The sequence below is a fragment of the Bos taurus genome, chromosome 12 (genome assembly GCF_002263795.3).
Source record: "Bos taurus isolate L1 Dominette 01449 registration number 42190680 breed Hereford chromosome 12, ARS-UCD2.0, whole genome shotgun sequence".
NCBI classification, from domain to species: domain Eukaryota; kingdom Metazoa; phylum Chordata; class Mammalia; order Artiodactyla; family Bovidae; genus Bos; species Bos taurus.
Genome location: NC_037339.1, coordinates 18,737,363 through 18,750,073, shown reverse-complemented (window position 1 = coordinate 18,750,073; position 12,711 = coordinate 18,737,363). Strand labels below are relative to the sequence as shown.

The following is a 12,711-nucleotide window of genomic DNA, read 5'->3' as shown; positions in this document are numbered from 1 at the left end:
TCGTTATCTGGTAAGCAAATAATTGCCCACTGTAGATACTAAGTTTATAAAGTAACAAAATACAATTATATTTCTCTTAGTTTCCCAAGGAAGCAATATGAATAATGGAGCAAAAAAGCTTTGTGTGATCTTGGGCCTTTCTGAAACTCATTTCGTTTCATCTGCAATAGGGACAGGATTGCTGAAAAAATTAAATAAGATCATAAAGTTCTTAGCACATGTTTTTTCCCATAGTGAGAACTCAAATTGTTCCTTCTCTTCTCTCATTATTATTTATTATGTCCTTAATCTTTGTTTCCTTACTCACAACATTAAAATCCAGACCATACAAGGTAGCCGTGAGAATTAAGTACATCGCTTGGCACATCACAGGTACTTATGAAAGCCCATCATTCTCATCCCTTTAGGACTGCTGAGGGAATGAGGCATCAACGAAATAACAGAACTTTATTTATAAAGCCCTGGGAAAAACACACCAGGAATTGTGTGTTTGCTTTTAGAGGGGAGGGGGATTCTGGTGAGAAGAAAAGATTTTAATATAATGCAGGCAGTCATTTAATCATATAATTAAATCATGATTTCATAGTGATTTGAAGTAATGATCTATAATAACCATTGAGGCACAAGGTTAAACTTAGTTAAAAAACGTTCAGGGACTAGTACACTGTTTGCCTAAAGTAAAATGTTAAAAACAAGTTCAGTGGCAACTAAATAGAAACACAAGAAATTGAACGATTAATTAGTGAGACATTTTAGAAGCAGCTTCAAAAACAGTCTCATTTCATTTTCCTATGAAACCAGAACAACAGTGTGAACTGGATTTTAAAATATTAACAGGAACCCATTGTTGTGATGCCTCATTCCGTTCTAAATTTTGCATTCTTCTGAAAGAAATACATGTGTACTAGACATCAGAAATAAACATTTCAGTTTCCTTACCTGTTGTGTTCCATCTGCACTTACAATAGGGGCAGACAGAAGAGAAATATCACTACTTAAAATCTGAGTTGTATCCAGTAGTGGTGGATGTTCTGCCATTATCAGTAAGACATTAATATACCGGATAACTCTCCAACTCTGAAAAACAAAAATATATAGCCATTTGTATGTACATCCTTAAAAATACACTAAAATACAACGCATTCAAGATAAAGAGATATTCTGACTCTTTTTTCTGTCAACAGATCATTTAAGGAAACACATTTCTTGTTTACCAAACATCTGTCAATGTAGACAGCAAATCAAGATACGTTATCAGGAGCTTCTATTTAAATGCCATGTCTGTCTTGTCTGTCTCTCTATTCCTTCCATCTCTACATACCATTTATTTAATTTAACTGCCACTACTTTAGCTAAACCCTGGAATAAGAATTAAAATGCATGACTGAGTGAGGCAACTCTATCACTGATTCTTTTTAATTTGAGCCGAGAAGGTGTTTATGAAGAAACAATTAACTCTCATCACCCTATCAGTCTCTAGGAACTACACAAGAACTACAATCTTTTATTGATTCCTCAGAGCAAAACGGTAGAAAAATTTCTTCAGGATTAGAAAAAGAAACTTCAAGTGTTAAGTTCTGGCTTTGGTCTTCTGTCATTCTGGTTTTATTGTTTCTTCCTAAGAACCTTATAATAAGCCAAATCATTTCAGTGATGAAAGCTCATACATTTAGAACACTTTAACTGTGTACACAGAATCACCTGTTATATATTTTAATAAAAAGTAAAAGATTTGAGGTAGTATCAATCTACCATGTATAACATCAACCAATGTCAGCAAATTACATGTCAAAATGAGCACAACTGAGGTCAATCATAAATTTTATCAAATCTATACTGAAAGGTAAAATAAACATTGTTGGATGCTTGTAGTAGTCTACAATTCAGTAGGGTCAAAATGTTTAGCTTTCTTAAATGGAATTTTGTTTTTACTTATCCATCACGGCTGTGCTGCACGTCATGTGGAATCTCAGTTCCATGACCGGTATCAAACCCTCGCCCCCTGCAGTTTTCTTGGATTGCTTTCTTGTATGGCCATATTCACACTACATGCAAAGCAGTTGGTTTTATTTCAGCTTGCAAACTGGAAACTTCAGTAATGCAACTAAAATGTTGCATTTGGAAACCTAAAAGTTCCTTTCATTCCTGCCCTGTCAGCTTCTTTCAATCAATTTCTTTTAATTTTGCTACTACTCAGTTCCTATGTTCTCATTTTGTGACCACAAATACCCATTTGTTTTAAATTATGCATCTATTTTCACTTGTTTTTTTTTTTAAATAAATTTGATATGTGAAAAAAAAGAGAAGTGATTTGTCACACTTGCTAATTTCTATGGAATGAATACACATTCCCCCACGGTCCATTCCAAGCCACCATGGTTTAAAAACTGACCTGAAAATGCCTGAATTTTTAATAATCACTTTTGTACATAAGTACAAGATGGCTCCAACATATCACTCTCTTTATCTATATGTCAATATTTGACCGTCTATGTGATAGTAATTTAATGTCTAGCAGTACTACTGCAAATTTTTTTTTCTAACTACTGTCAAATTAAACAATGTTTAAAAAATTGATGCCAGATACATTGCATATCTGAATGCAAAAGGTAAGACAAAAAGCTCCTAAAGGTAACACAAAAGAAAATCTCATAACTGTGAGACAGAGAAAGGTTTTTTAAACAGGGTATAAATTATGTTTCTTAAATCATAAAGTAAAAGAATGACATACTGAACTTCATTAAGTACTATGATTCATTAAAAAAAATCTTTAAGAGAATGAGAAAGCAAGCCACAGAATGAAAGATATTTACAACATATATAACTGTAAAAGAGCACATATTTAGCAAATTCAGGCCTCCTAACAAATTGAGTTTTTTAAAAAAAAAGAAAAATGAAATGAGACCTGAATACACTCTTCATAAAAATGGAAATTCAAGATACCAATAAACATATGAGAAGATTCTCAAGTTCATTATTGAGAAAAAGTTAATTAAAATCACAATGAAATGCCTACCACATACTAGGATGATAAAAATGGAAAAGACTGATGATATCAAGTATTAGTGAAGCTACAGAGCAACTGACACAATCATAAGGAATGTGAATGAAAACTCATAAAAATCACTCTGGAAACCAGTTTGATATTATCTACCAAAATTGAACATGAATATGAATATTCTATAACCTGGCTATGATTCAGCTATTAGACTCCTGCTGCTAAGTCACTTCAGTCGTGTCCGACTCTGTGCAACCCCATAGACGGCAGCCCACCAGGCTCCCCCGTCCCTAGGATTCTCCAGGCAAGAACACTGGAGTGGGTTGCCATTTCCTTCTCCAGTGCATGAAAGGGAAAAGTGAAAGTGAAGTCGCTCAGTCGTGTCCGACTCTTAGCGACCTCATGGACTGCAGCCTACCAGGCTCCTCCGTCCATGGGATTTTCCAGGCAAGAGTACTGGAGTGGGGTGCCATTGCCTTTTCCAATTAGACTCCTAGTATACACCAAAAAGAAATGCATGAGCATGTGTATCAAAAGATAAGTACATGAAGGTATATACAGCAGCATTCATCTTTAATAGCCCCAAACTGTAAATAATCTAAATGTCCCTCAACAGTAAATGGAACACTGTATCTGATTCATCCAACTCACTACTATACAGCAATAAAAATTTAATGGACTAGTGATACAGAGAACAACAAAAATGAATTTTACAAATACAATGTGAATGAAAAATAGACACAGAAGAGTACATACTGAACAATTTATACAAAGTTTAAAAACCAATTAAATTTGTCTGGTATTAAAAATCAGGTAGTGATTGCCTTTGGAAAGGAAGAAAGGATGGGGACCGGGAGGGGCAGGAAGGCAGTTTTGGGGGTGCTGCTACTGTTCTACATCTTGACCTGGGAGGCTGTTACATGGTAATTACTAGTGTGTTATAAGCTTCCCTGGTGGCTCAGAGGTTAAAGAATCTGCCTGCAATGTGGGAGACCTGGGTTCAATCTCTGGGTGGAGAACATATTCTTACCTGGAGAATACTCATGAACAGAGGAGCCTGGCGGGTTACAGTCGATGGGGTCACAAAGAGTAGGACGTGACTGAGCGACTTCACGTTCAGTGTATTATAAATTTAGCTGTATGCTATGTATGTACTTCTCTGCATATACTTCAATACAATTATTTTTTAAAGTTAAAATGAACACATGATCACCTCCATTGACGCAGAAAAAAAACACTTGATAAGATTCAACACACTTTCATGATAAAAATACTCAACAAACTAGGAACAGAAAGAAACTACTTCAACGTATTAAAGGCCATGTGTGAAAACCTCAGAGCTAACATTACACTCTGTGGTGAAAGGCTGAAAGCTTTCTTCTAGTCAGGAAAAAGGTTAGAATGCCCACTCTCACCACACCTATTCATAGTATTGGACACAGTACTAGAAGTCATAGGCAAAGCAACTGGGCATGAAAAAGAAATAAGAGACATACAAATTGGGGATAAATAAGTAAAACTATCTTTGTTCACAGATGACAGGATCTTACATGTAGAAAACCCTAAAGATTTTTTTAAAAAACTTAGAACAAATAAATTTGGTAAAAATACACAATGCAAAAATTAATGCACAAAGATCAGCTGCATTTCTATACACTAACTGAAACAATCTGATATGTTTCAGGTACTTTTAAAAAGACTAATTAGGAATAAATCTAACCAAGGAGAACAAAGATTTGTATTCTGAAACCATGAAATACTGCTAAAAGAAATTAAAGAAGACACAAATAAATGGAAAGATATCCTGTGTTCAGAGTTAGAAGGCTTAATATTGTTAAGATGTCCGTAATACCCAAAGCAATCTACAGACCAAATGTGAAAGTGAAAAGTGAAAGTGAAAGTGAAGTGGCTCAGTCGTGTCTGACTCTTTGCGACCCGTGGACTGTAGCCTACCAGGCTACTCCATCCATGGGATTCTCCAGCAAGAATACTGGAATGGGTTACCATTTCCTTCTTCAGGGGATCTTCCCCACCCAGGAATTGAACCTCGGTCTCCTGCATTGGAGGCAGACGCTTTAACCTCTGAGCCACCAGGGAAGATCACAGAGCAAATGTAATCTCTATCAAAATCTCAATGGCTTTTTTTTTTTCCCAGAAAAATTCATTCTAAAATTCCTATGGAATCTCAAGGAATCCAAAACAGAAAAATAATTTCGAAAAGTACAAAGTTGGATGACTCAAACTTTCTGATTTCAAAAAACATACTACAAAGCCATAGTAATCAAACAGTGTGATAATGGCATAAAGACAAATACACCAATGGAATAAAACAGAGAGCCCAGGAACAAACTGTCACGTATATGGTCAAATGATCTTTGACAACGATGCCAAGACCAGTCAACAAGGAAGGGCAGTCTCTTCAACAGTGATGGGAAAACTGCATATTCACATGCCAAAAAAAAAAAAAAAGTTAAACCCTTGTCTTGTACACCACATTCAAAAATTAACTCAAAATGAATTAAAGACCCAAATGTGAAACCCATAACTCTCCAAGAAGATAACAGGGGGAAAGCTTCAAGACACTGGACTTGGCAATTGTTTCTTAGATATAACACCAAGAGTAAAGGCTACAAAAACAAAAATAGACAAATAGGACATCAACCTCAAATACTTTTTGTGCATCAGAGGACACACTGAATAGAGAGAAAAGGCAACCTATGGAAATGGAAAAAAACACTTGCAAACTTAGCTCCAGTTGCTACAAAATACCACAGATCGGGAGGCTTGAACAACAGACATTTATTTCTCATAGTTCTAGAGGGTAGGAAGTCTAAGATCTGGATGCCAGCATGGTCAGGTTTTTGGTGAGGGCCCTTCCCCCAGCCTGCAAAAGGACTATCTTCTTTCTGTACCCTCACATGGCCGAGAGAGAGAAAGCTCTGGTCTCTCTTCCTCTTCCTGGATTTAAAGGGCACTAATCCCATCATAGGGGCTCCACCCTCATGAATCACCTACCTCACAAAGGCCCTACTCCTTAATATCAACACATAATGGTACAGGGTTATGACATATGAATTTTGGAAGGACACAAACATTTAGTCCATACTAAATTCTGCCCCTGGGCCCCCCATCCCCCCGGCTCTTTTCATGTAAATTTAAACACACACACACACACACACACAAACAACACATTCATTCCATCCCAATAGCCACAAAAGGCTTAACTCATTTCAACACAGAGTCTAAAATTGCACCTAAATCAGATTTGGGTGAGACCTGAGGTACAATTCATCCTGAGACAAAATTCCTCTCCCACTGTGAACCTGTGAAACCTGTTAAGTTTCATGCTTCCAAACTCCAACAGTAAAATAGGCCTAACATAGACAGTCTCATTACAAAAGGAAGAAATCAGAAGGAAAGGGTGACAGGTCCCGAGGAAGTTCAAAATCTAGCAAGGCAAATACCATTAGATTTTTCAGACCAGAGAATAAGAATATCTTTGGTTTCAGGCTCTGCCCTCTGGACCCTAAGGGGTGTGCTATCACTTCCAAAGACATTCCTTTCGCTTGGCAGAGTCTTGCCCATGTGGCTCTGCAAGGCAGAAGTTCCATTCTGTGAAATCAAAGTGGAGGTACCCTGCCCTTCAGGTCTGTGCACTCTGCCCTGATGACCCTGATCCTTTGGGATACTTCTCTATTCTTGAAGAGTAACACATGTTTAAAGCCTTCCTTCATTGCATTCTCCTTGCTTCCTTGAGTCTCACACCTGGCCCATTAGCCCCACCTGGCAGTGTTTTTAATGGTATAATTCCATCTCTTCCTAGCTTCTGTTGAGATGCTGATTAAGTCCTTGGCTCAGGTCCACACTAATATCCTTATTAAATGGTTGGTGAGCCACACTCTTGGTGTTTTCTTCTGAAGGTGCTTTCTCATTTTTGCAACCTGGATAGGCTGAGAATGTTCCAAATACTTTTTAACTTCTGGTTCTTTTCTGCTTCACAAACCCTTCTTCAATTCATTTCTCTCTTTTCACATTTTGCTATACAGTCTGAAGGAATCAAGCCACTCCTTCAACACTTTGGTTAGAAACCTCCTCAGTTAAATATCTAGTTTTATCACTCACAAGTTTCACTTTCTACAAAATGTTAGAACATGAACACAACACCGCCTAGTTCTCCACTCCTTTATAACAGGGATCACCATTTCTCCATTGTCCAATAACAAGTTCCTCATTCTCATCTGAGACCTCATGAGAATGGCCATTACAGTCTATATTTCTACCAACATTCTGTTCATGATCATTTATGAATTCTCTAAAATAATGGAGCTTTTCTCCTCCAGCTCTCCTCTCTTCTTTCTAAGCTTTCACTATTTGCCTTTAGCAGTCCCTTAATGACAATTCTGGGCTTCCCTGGTGGCTCAATCGGTAAAGAATTTGCCTGCAAAACTTAGGCAACGCTCCACGAACCTGGGAGTAACTAGTTAGTGCAGTAGCTCTCGGGGTGCTCAGACTCAGAGGCTACCTTCATATAATCACATGTTTTGAGATATCCCTTTCCTATTCTGAAATGAAATTCACAGGTAATGCAATCTAACTATACAGATAAAAAATAAATGTGAAATACCACCTGTCACATGAAAGAGAAATCTAAAGAATATAACCTGATATGTATGTCAACACGTACATGGTTAAACCGGCAGATAAATTCTACAGATTTCCAAAACACTTCATGGGGAGAACTAAGCTGGGTGAGACCACTTAGTGCTCTATTCTCGCCGGTGCTGGATGGTGCAACAAGTGATTGACAAGTAAGTTCTTTGTGACTTAGAGCAGGTTACTTTTTTCTCTGAGCTGGAGTGTCCTCATATTGAAATGAGAACACTGCTTATTTCACAGGAATGCTGCCTGTATCACTTACCATCACATACGAAGCACTTAGGACCACATCTAGCCCATAGTAGGATCTCAGTGAATGTTGATTCTCATCATTTCTTTCTTGGAGGGGTCAAAGTTACTGTGGGTCCATGGGTTATTTGTCCTCTTTGCAAGGTATACCTGATTGGGCTTAGTGTTCTCCTACTGGGGGAAATGAGAAGTGGGAGTAATTCAAAGACCAAAATGTTAAAGAAACAGTGACTTTTACTGCTCTCCACTGCTCCCGCCCCTTCTCCAAGTAGGTGAAATTAACATGGGTCAAATTGCCCTTCCTTCTCCCCAGCTCAGTCTTTTCATGTTAGGGACCTTAGTTCCATTCAGTTGCGTCCAACTTTTTGCAACCCCATGGACTGCAGCACAACTTTTTCTGGCACATACGTCAAAAGTTTGTCCAGCCTCTACCCATTCAGTTCAGTTGTTCAGTCGTGTCCGACTCTTTGCGACCCCATGAATTGTAGCACACCAGGCCTCCTTGTCCATCACCAACTCCTGGAGTTCACTCAAATTCACATCCATTGAGTCGGTGATGCCATCCAGCCATCTCATCCTCTGTTGTCCCCTTCTCCACCTGCCCCCAATCCCTCCCAGCATCAGTCTTTTCCAATGAGTCAACTCTTCGTATGAGGTGGCCAAACTCTACCCATTACCCAGTTCCAAAGCCACTTGTACATTTTTAGATAAATATGTTACCATTGCACTCTACTTATCATACCAATTACTGTCTTAGCTTGTGCTACTGGAACAAAATACCATAGACTGGGTGGCTTAAACACCACACATTTATTTCTCACAGTTCTTGGAGGCTGAGAGTCCAAGATTAGGTGCCAGCACAGATTCTTGGTGAGGGTCCTCTTCCTGGCCTGCGAATGGCTACTCTCTTGCTGTATCTTCACATGGCCGAGAGAGAGAAAGCTCTGCCCTCTTCTGTGTCTTATAAGAATTAGTGAATCCATCATGAGAGCTCCAGCTTCACGACCCCATCTAAGCTTAATAATCTCCCAAAGACTCCACCTCCAAAAACAATCACACTGAGGTTTAGGGCTTCAAGATATGAGTTTGTGTGGGTGGGTGGGGGGAGGAGATATTCAGTGACAACACTACTAGGTTTAGAAACAGTACTGTTTTCTCACTCAGTCCCTGTCATAATTCTGAAGCTGTACTAGTTTCCTTGTGCATACACTTTATTTCCTAACCTTATTAACAGCCATCCATTCGACATGAATTTGTTCTATTTTAATGATGCTGCTGTCATAATGATAACAGTCGAGACCTAGAAGCCAAGGTAGATAACTCATGGAAATAAGCTTGGCTGGGGGTTTGAAACTTCAGCTCTACTTGTTCAAAAAGTATGTGGGAAAATACAAAGAAAGATCCTACTTGGATTACAGCCAGAGTGTAACTGACAGACACATAGGAAAATTATGTACATTTATTAATATATTGAGAAATCCAATATGTTTTTTTGGTCTTTTGCCTTGTCTAAATCAATGAAACTAAAAATTATAGGATTCCAAGGCTACACATGAAATCACAAGACTTTTATACACTCCAAGGTAGATTTAGTACATTTAAATCTACATTTTAGGATTACTTGAAAATATACATATGAAAAAACATTAGGTAAAAGTATTAAAATTACAGTAGCAACTATATTAAGATAGTGGAATTACAGTATAACTGTTTTGTAATGTGGCTATGGTTATATCACTTTTATCAAAATTCTGATTTAAAAATGAACAGTCTCAAGAAGCCACAACTTCTCAAGGCAACTACAGAGTCACATCCAGCTGTAATAAACTATCTAAATACCCTTTCAGGGAAATTTCAAGAAATTCTGCTTGAACTTGGACTTTTATCCAAATTACTAATTCATCTGAACTGATATCCTAAAATGTTACTTTTCCAATTTAGATCCTATTTTTTTTCCAATGTCTGGACTTTTTACCTTCTAAACTTGACTGCTGCTGCTGCTGCTGCTGCTGCTGCTGCTGCTGCTGCTGCTAAGTTGCTTCAGTTGTGTCCGACTCTGTGCTACCTCATAGTACATTAGATTAAAAAAGAGGAGGGGGAGCATTTTAAAATTCCCCTGCAGTGAAACTTACCAAGATGAAAGTCACAGAAATCACTATGCAAAATCTTATTATTTCTTATCAGAACCCCAAAACAAACATTTCACAGATCTAACAATAAGTACATGATGTTAGATTATATTTTTCCTAAGACTAATTAACTAAATTACCCTGTTTGATGTTAATGGTACTCCAGAAAAATGACTCTAAAAAATATATGTAATTTGGGACTTCCCTGGTGGTCCAGTGGTTGAGAATCCACCTTGCAACACAGAGGATGCAGATTCAATCCCTGGTCAGGGAACTAAGATCCCACATATCGCAGGGCAACTGAGCCTACACATGGCAACAAGAGAGTCTGTGCACCACAAGTAAAGATCCTGCAAGATGCAACTAAGACCTGACACAGCCAGGGCTTCCCTGGTGCTCAGTGAATGCAGGAGACACAAGTTCGATCCCTGGTCTGGAAAGATACCACATGCCACGGAGCAGCTAAGCTCATGTTTCATAACTATCAGGGCTGTGGTTTAGAGCCTGGGAACGCAACCACTGAAGCCTGTGCACCAGTGTCTCCTGCTTGGCAAGCAGATTCTTTACTGCTGAACCACCTGGGAAGCCTGGATGAGGTTTAGGGGAGTGGTTTAAATATAACTGTACAGACTGGTAAGTGTCTTGCTTTTTCACGTAAAATGTCTTAAGAGTTTTCTAAAGAAGTGTATCTGTATCTACTCCATCCTTTTTCATGACTATCTAATATTCTACCAGGGGGTACGCTGTAATTTATTCCAGTGATGAGCACGACATGCTTTCATCTTTCTTCATGTATTTCCCTTTCTTCAAGGAAAAATCATGTAATAGTCTCTATGAACCTATGATATTATTTCTGTATTATAGATACACAGAAATGAAACTTTTGGTTTAGAAGTATACACTTTCAAAATTGATAGATACAACTAAACTTCTACCCTAAAAAGATAAAACTGTTCATACTCTGTTCAACAGTTTGAGTGGCTACTTTCCAATTTGATACTTAGCTAAGGTTTTCCAATTTTTGCCAATTAACAAAGATTTAAAAATATCTTATCTCATCGATGTTTTACATTTCTCTTATTATTGCTGTTTGAGTATCTCTTCAAAACTGTATAGGCTACATTTCTACTCCTATGAATTTCCTACTTACATCCTTTCTCATTTTCTACCAGGTTGATTTGTAGGCACACCTTGTATACCTTGACTATTAACTTTGTCTATTACATGTCAAATATTTTAGCCCAGGCCATCACTGCTTGTCTTTTTTAATGCCATTTAAGTTTGACATCTCATTTGAAATGGCTTTCACTGCCCTGAAATTTTTTTTAAATTCATGTCTTCCAAAATTTTTGCCATTTTATTTTTTACTTACTGAATGTATTTAGTCCAACTGGAACTTAGTTTTGAGAGTGCCACAAAGTGAGTACTTAATTATCTTTACCTCAACAGGATAGCCAATTGTCTAACATCATTTATAGACTAGCTCTTCCATTACTCACTTGTTTATCATATAATAAATTCTTCTGTAACCATGGAGCTCCTCCTGAATTCCTTATTCTGTTCCTTTGATCAACATGCTCATTCCTACTCCAAACTCTTAATAATTATAATTTTACAGTATGTTTTTTATCTTTTTTTAATTTTTTAATATAAATTTATTTATTTTAATTGGAGGTTAATTACTTTACACTATTGTATTGGTTTTGCCATACGTCAACATGAATCCGCCATGGGTATACACATGTTCCCCATCCTGAACCCTCCTCCCACCTCCCTCCCCATACCATCCCTCTGGGTCATCCCAGTGCACCAGCCCCAAGCATTCTGTATCATGCATCGAACCTGGACTGGTGATTCATTTCATATATGATATTATACATGTTTCAATGCCTGTTTTTCATCTTTGAAAACAAAAGGTAAATTCCCTTTTGTTATGCTTCATGTTGAAACTTAACTGTCCATTCTGGTGCACTTTCTTTCTCAAAACTTGAAACATCAGTTGGTCAAATCCCATTTTAAAAATTCTGTTGGATTTCTAATTAGGATTACACTGTCTTTACTGAATAATTTGGTAATTAAGTTCTCACATTCAGAAATATACTATTCTATCAATTTAAGATCTTCTTGTACTTTTTTTCTTCAGATACAACATATTTCTAAAAATTTCTTAAGTATTTTATAATTTAGGCTTCTACTTTTCTTACTGTTTTTCACAATTGGTTATTGCTGGTTTATAAGAAAGCTAATGAATCTAAGTTTATCCGATAGCAACTTGATTTACTGAAATCTCTTTTTGATTCAAATAATTTTCTGTTGCCTGTCTTATATTTTCTAAGTAGATAATCATATCAATTGCAAACCGTAACCATAATATATTCCACCTTACTCCTCTTCCCCGTTATTTAGAGGTTATTTTTCTTGTTTCTTAATGTACTAGCTACTTTGACCAATGTTCCTTTCTTTTAATGAAAGTACTCTAATAGTTCACTATGACATTTAATACAGGTTTCTGGTACTCTCTTTACAAGATTATTTTTGGTTGATAAAAAGTTGTCAGGGATAACTGAATTTTAGAAAATGATTTCTTTTTTTTAACATCAAAGAGAGAAACATACTTTCCCCCATTAACCTATTAATATAGTGAATTACATTAATATATTTCCTAATACTGAATCAATA

At 37.1% G+C, this 12,711-nt stretch overlaps 1 protein-coding gene and 1 non-coding gene across 10 annotated transcripts in view; both read right to left on the bottom strand.

The window, feature by feature from the left end:
- Positions 1-12,711, bottom strand: part of FNDC3A (fibronectin type III domain containing 3A) — a 113,842-nt gene that overhangs the window by 90,931 nt on the left and 10,200 nt on the right. For 4 of the 9 annotated variants that reach the window (XM_010810679.4, XM_024999822.2, XM_005213592.5 and 1 more), the window contains exon 2: positions 940-1,077. In XM_010810679.4, the coding sequence (XP_010808981.1) occupies positions 940-1,038 (99 nt within the window). In that variant the 5' untranslated portion in view covers positions 1,039-1,077. Of the gene's footprint in view, positions 1-939; positions 1,078-7,916; positions 8,078-12,711 lie in introns of those variants that run through there. The other 5 variants (XM_024999821.2, XM_005213588.5, XM_024999823.2 and 2 more) reach the window with 3 other exon arrangements.
- Positions 5,024-5,095, bottom strand: TRNAW-CCA (transfer RNA tryptophan (anticodon CCA)). The gene has a single exon. It is a non-coding gene; the product is annotated as a tRNA-Trp (tRNA).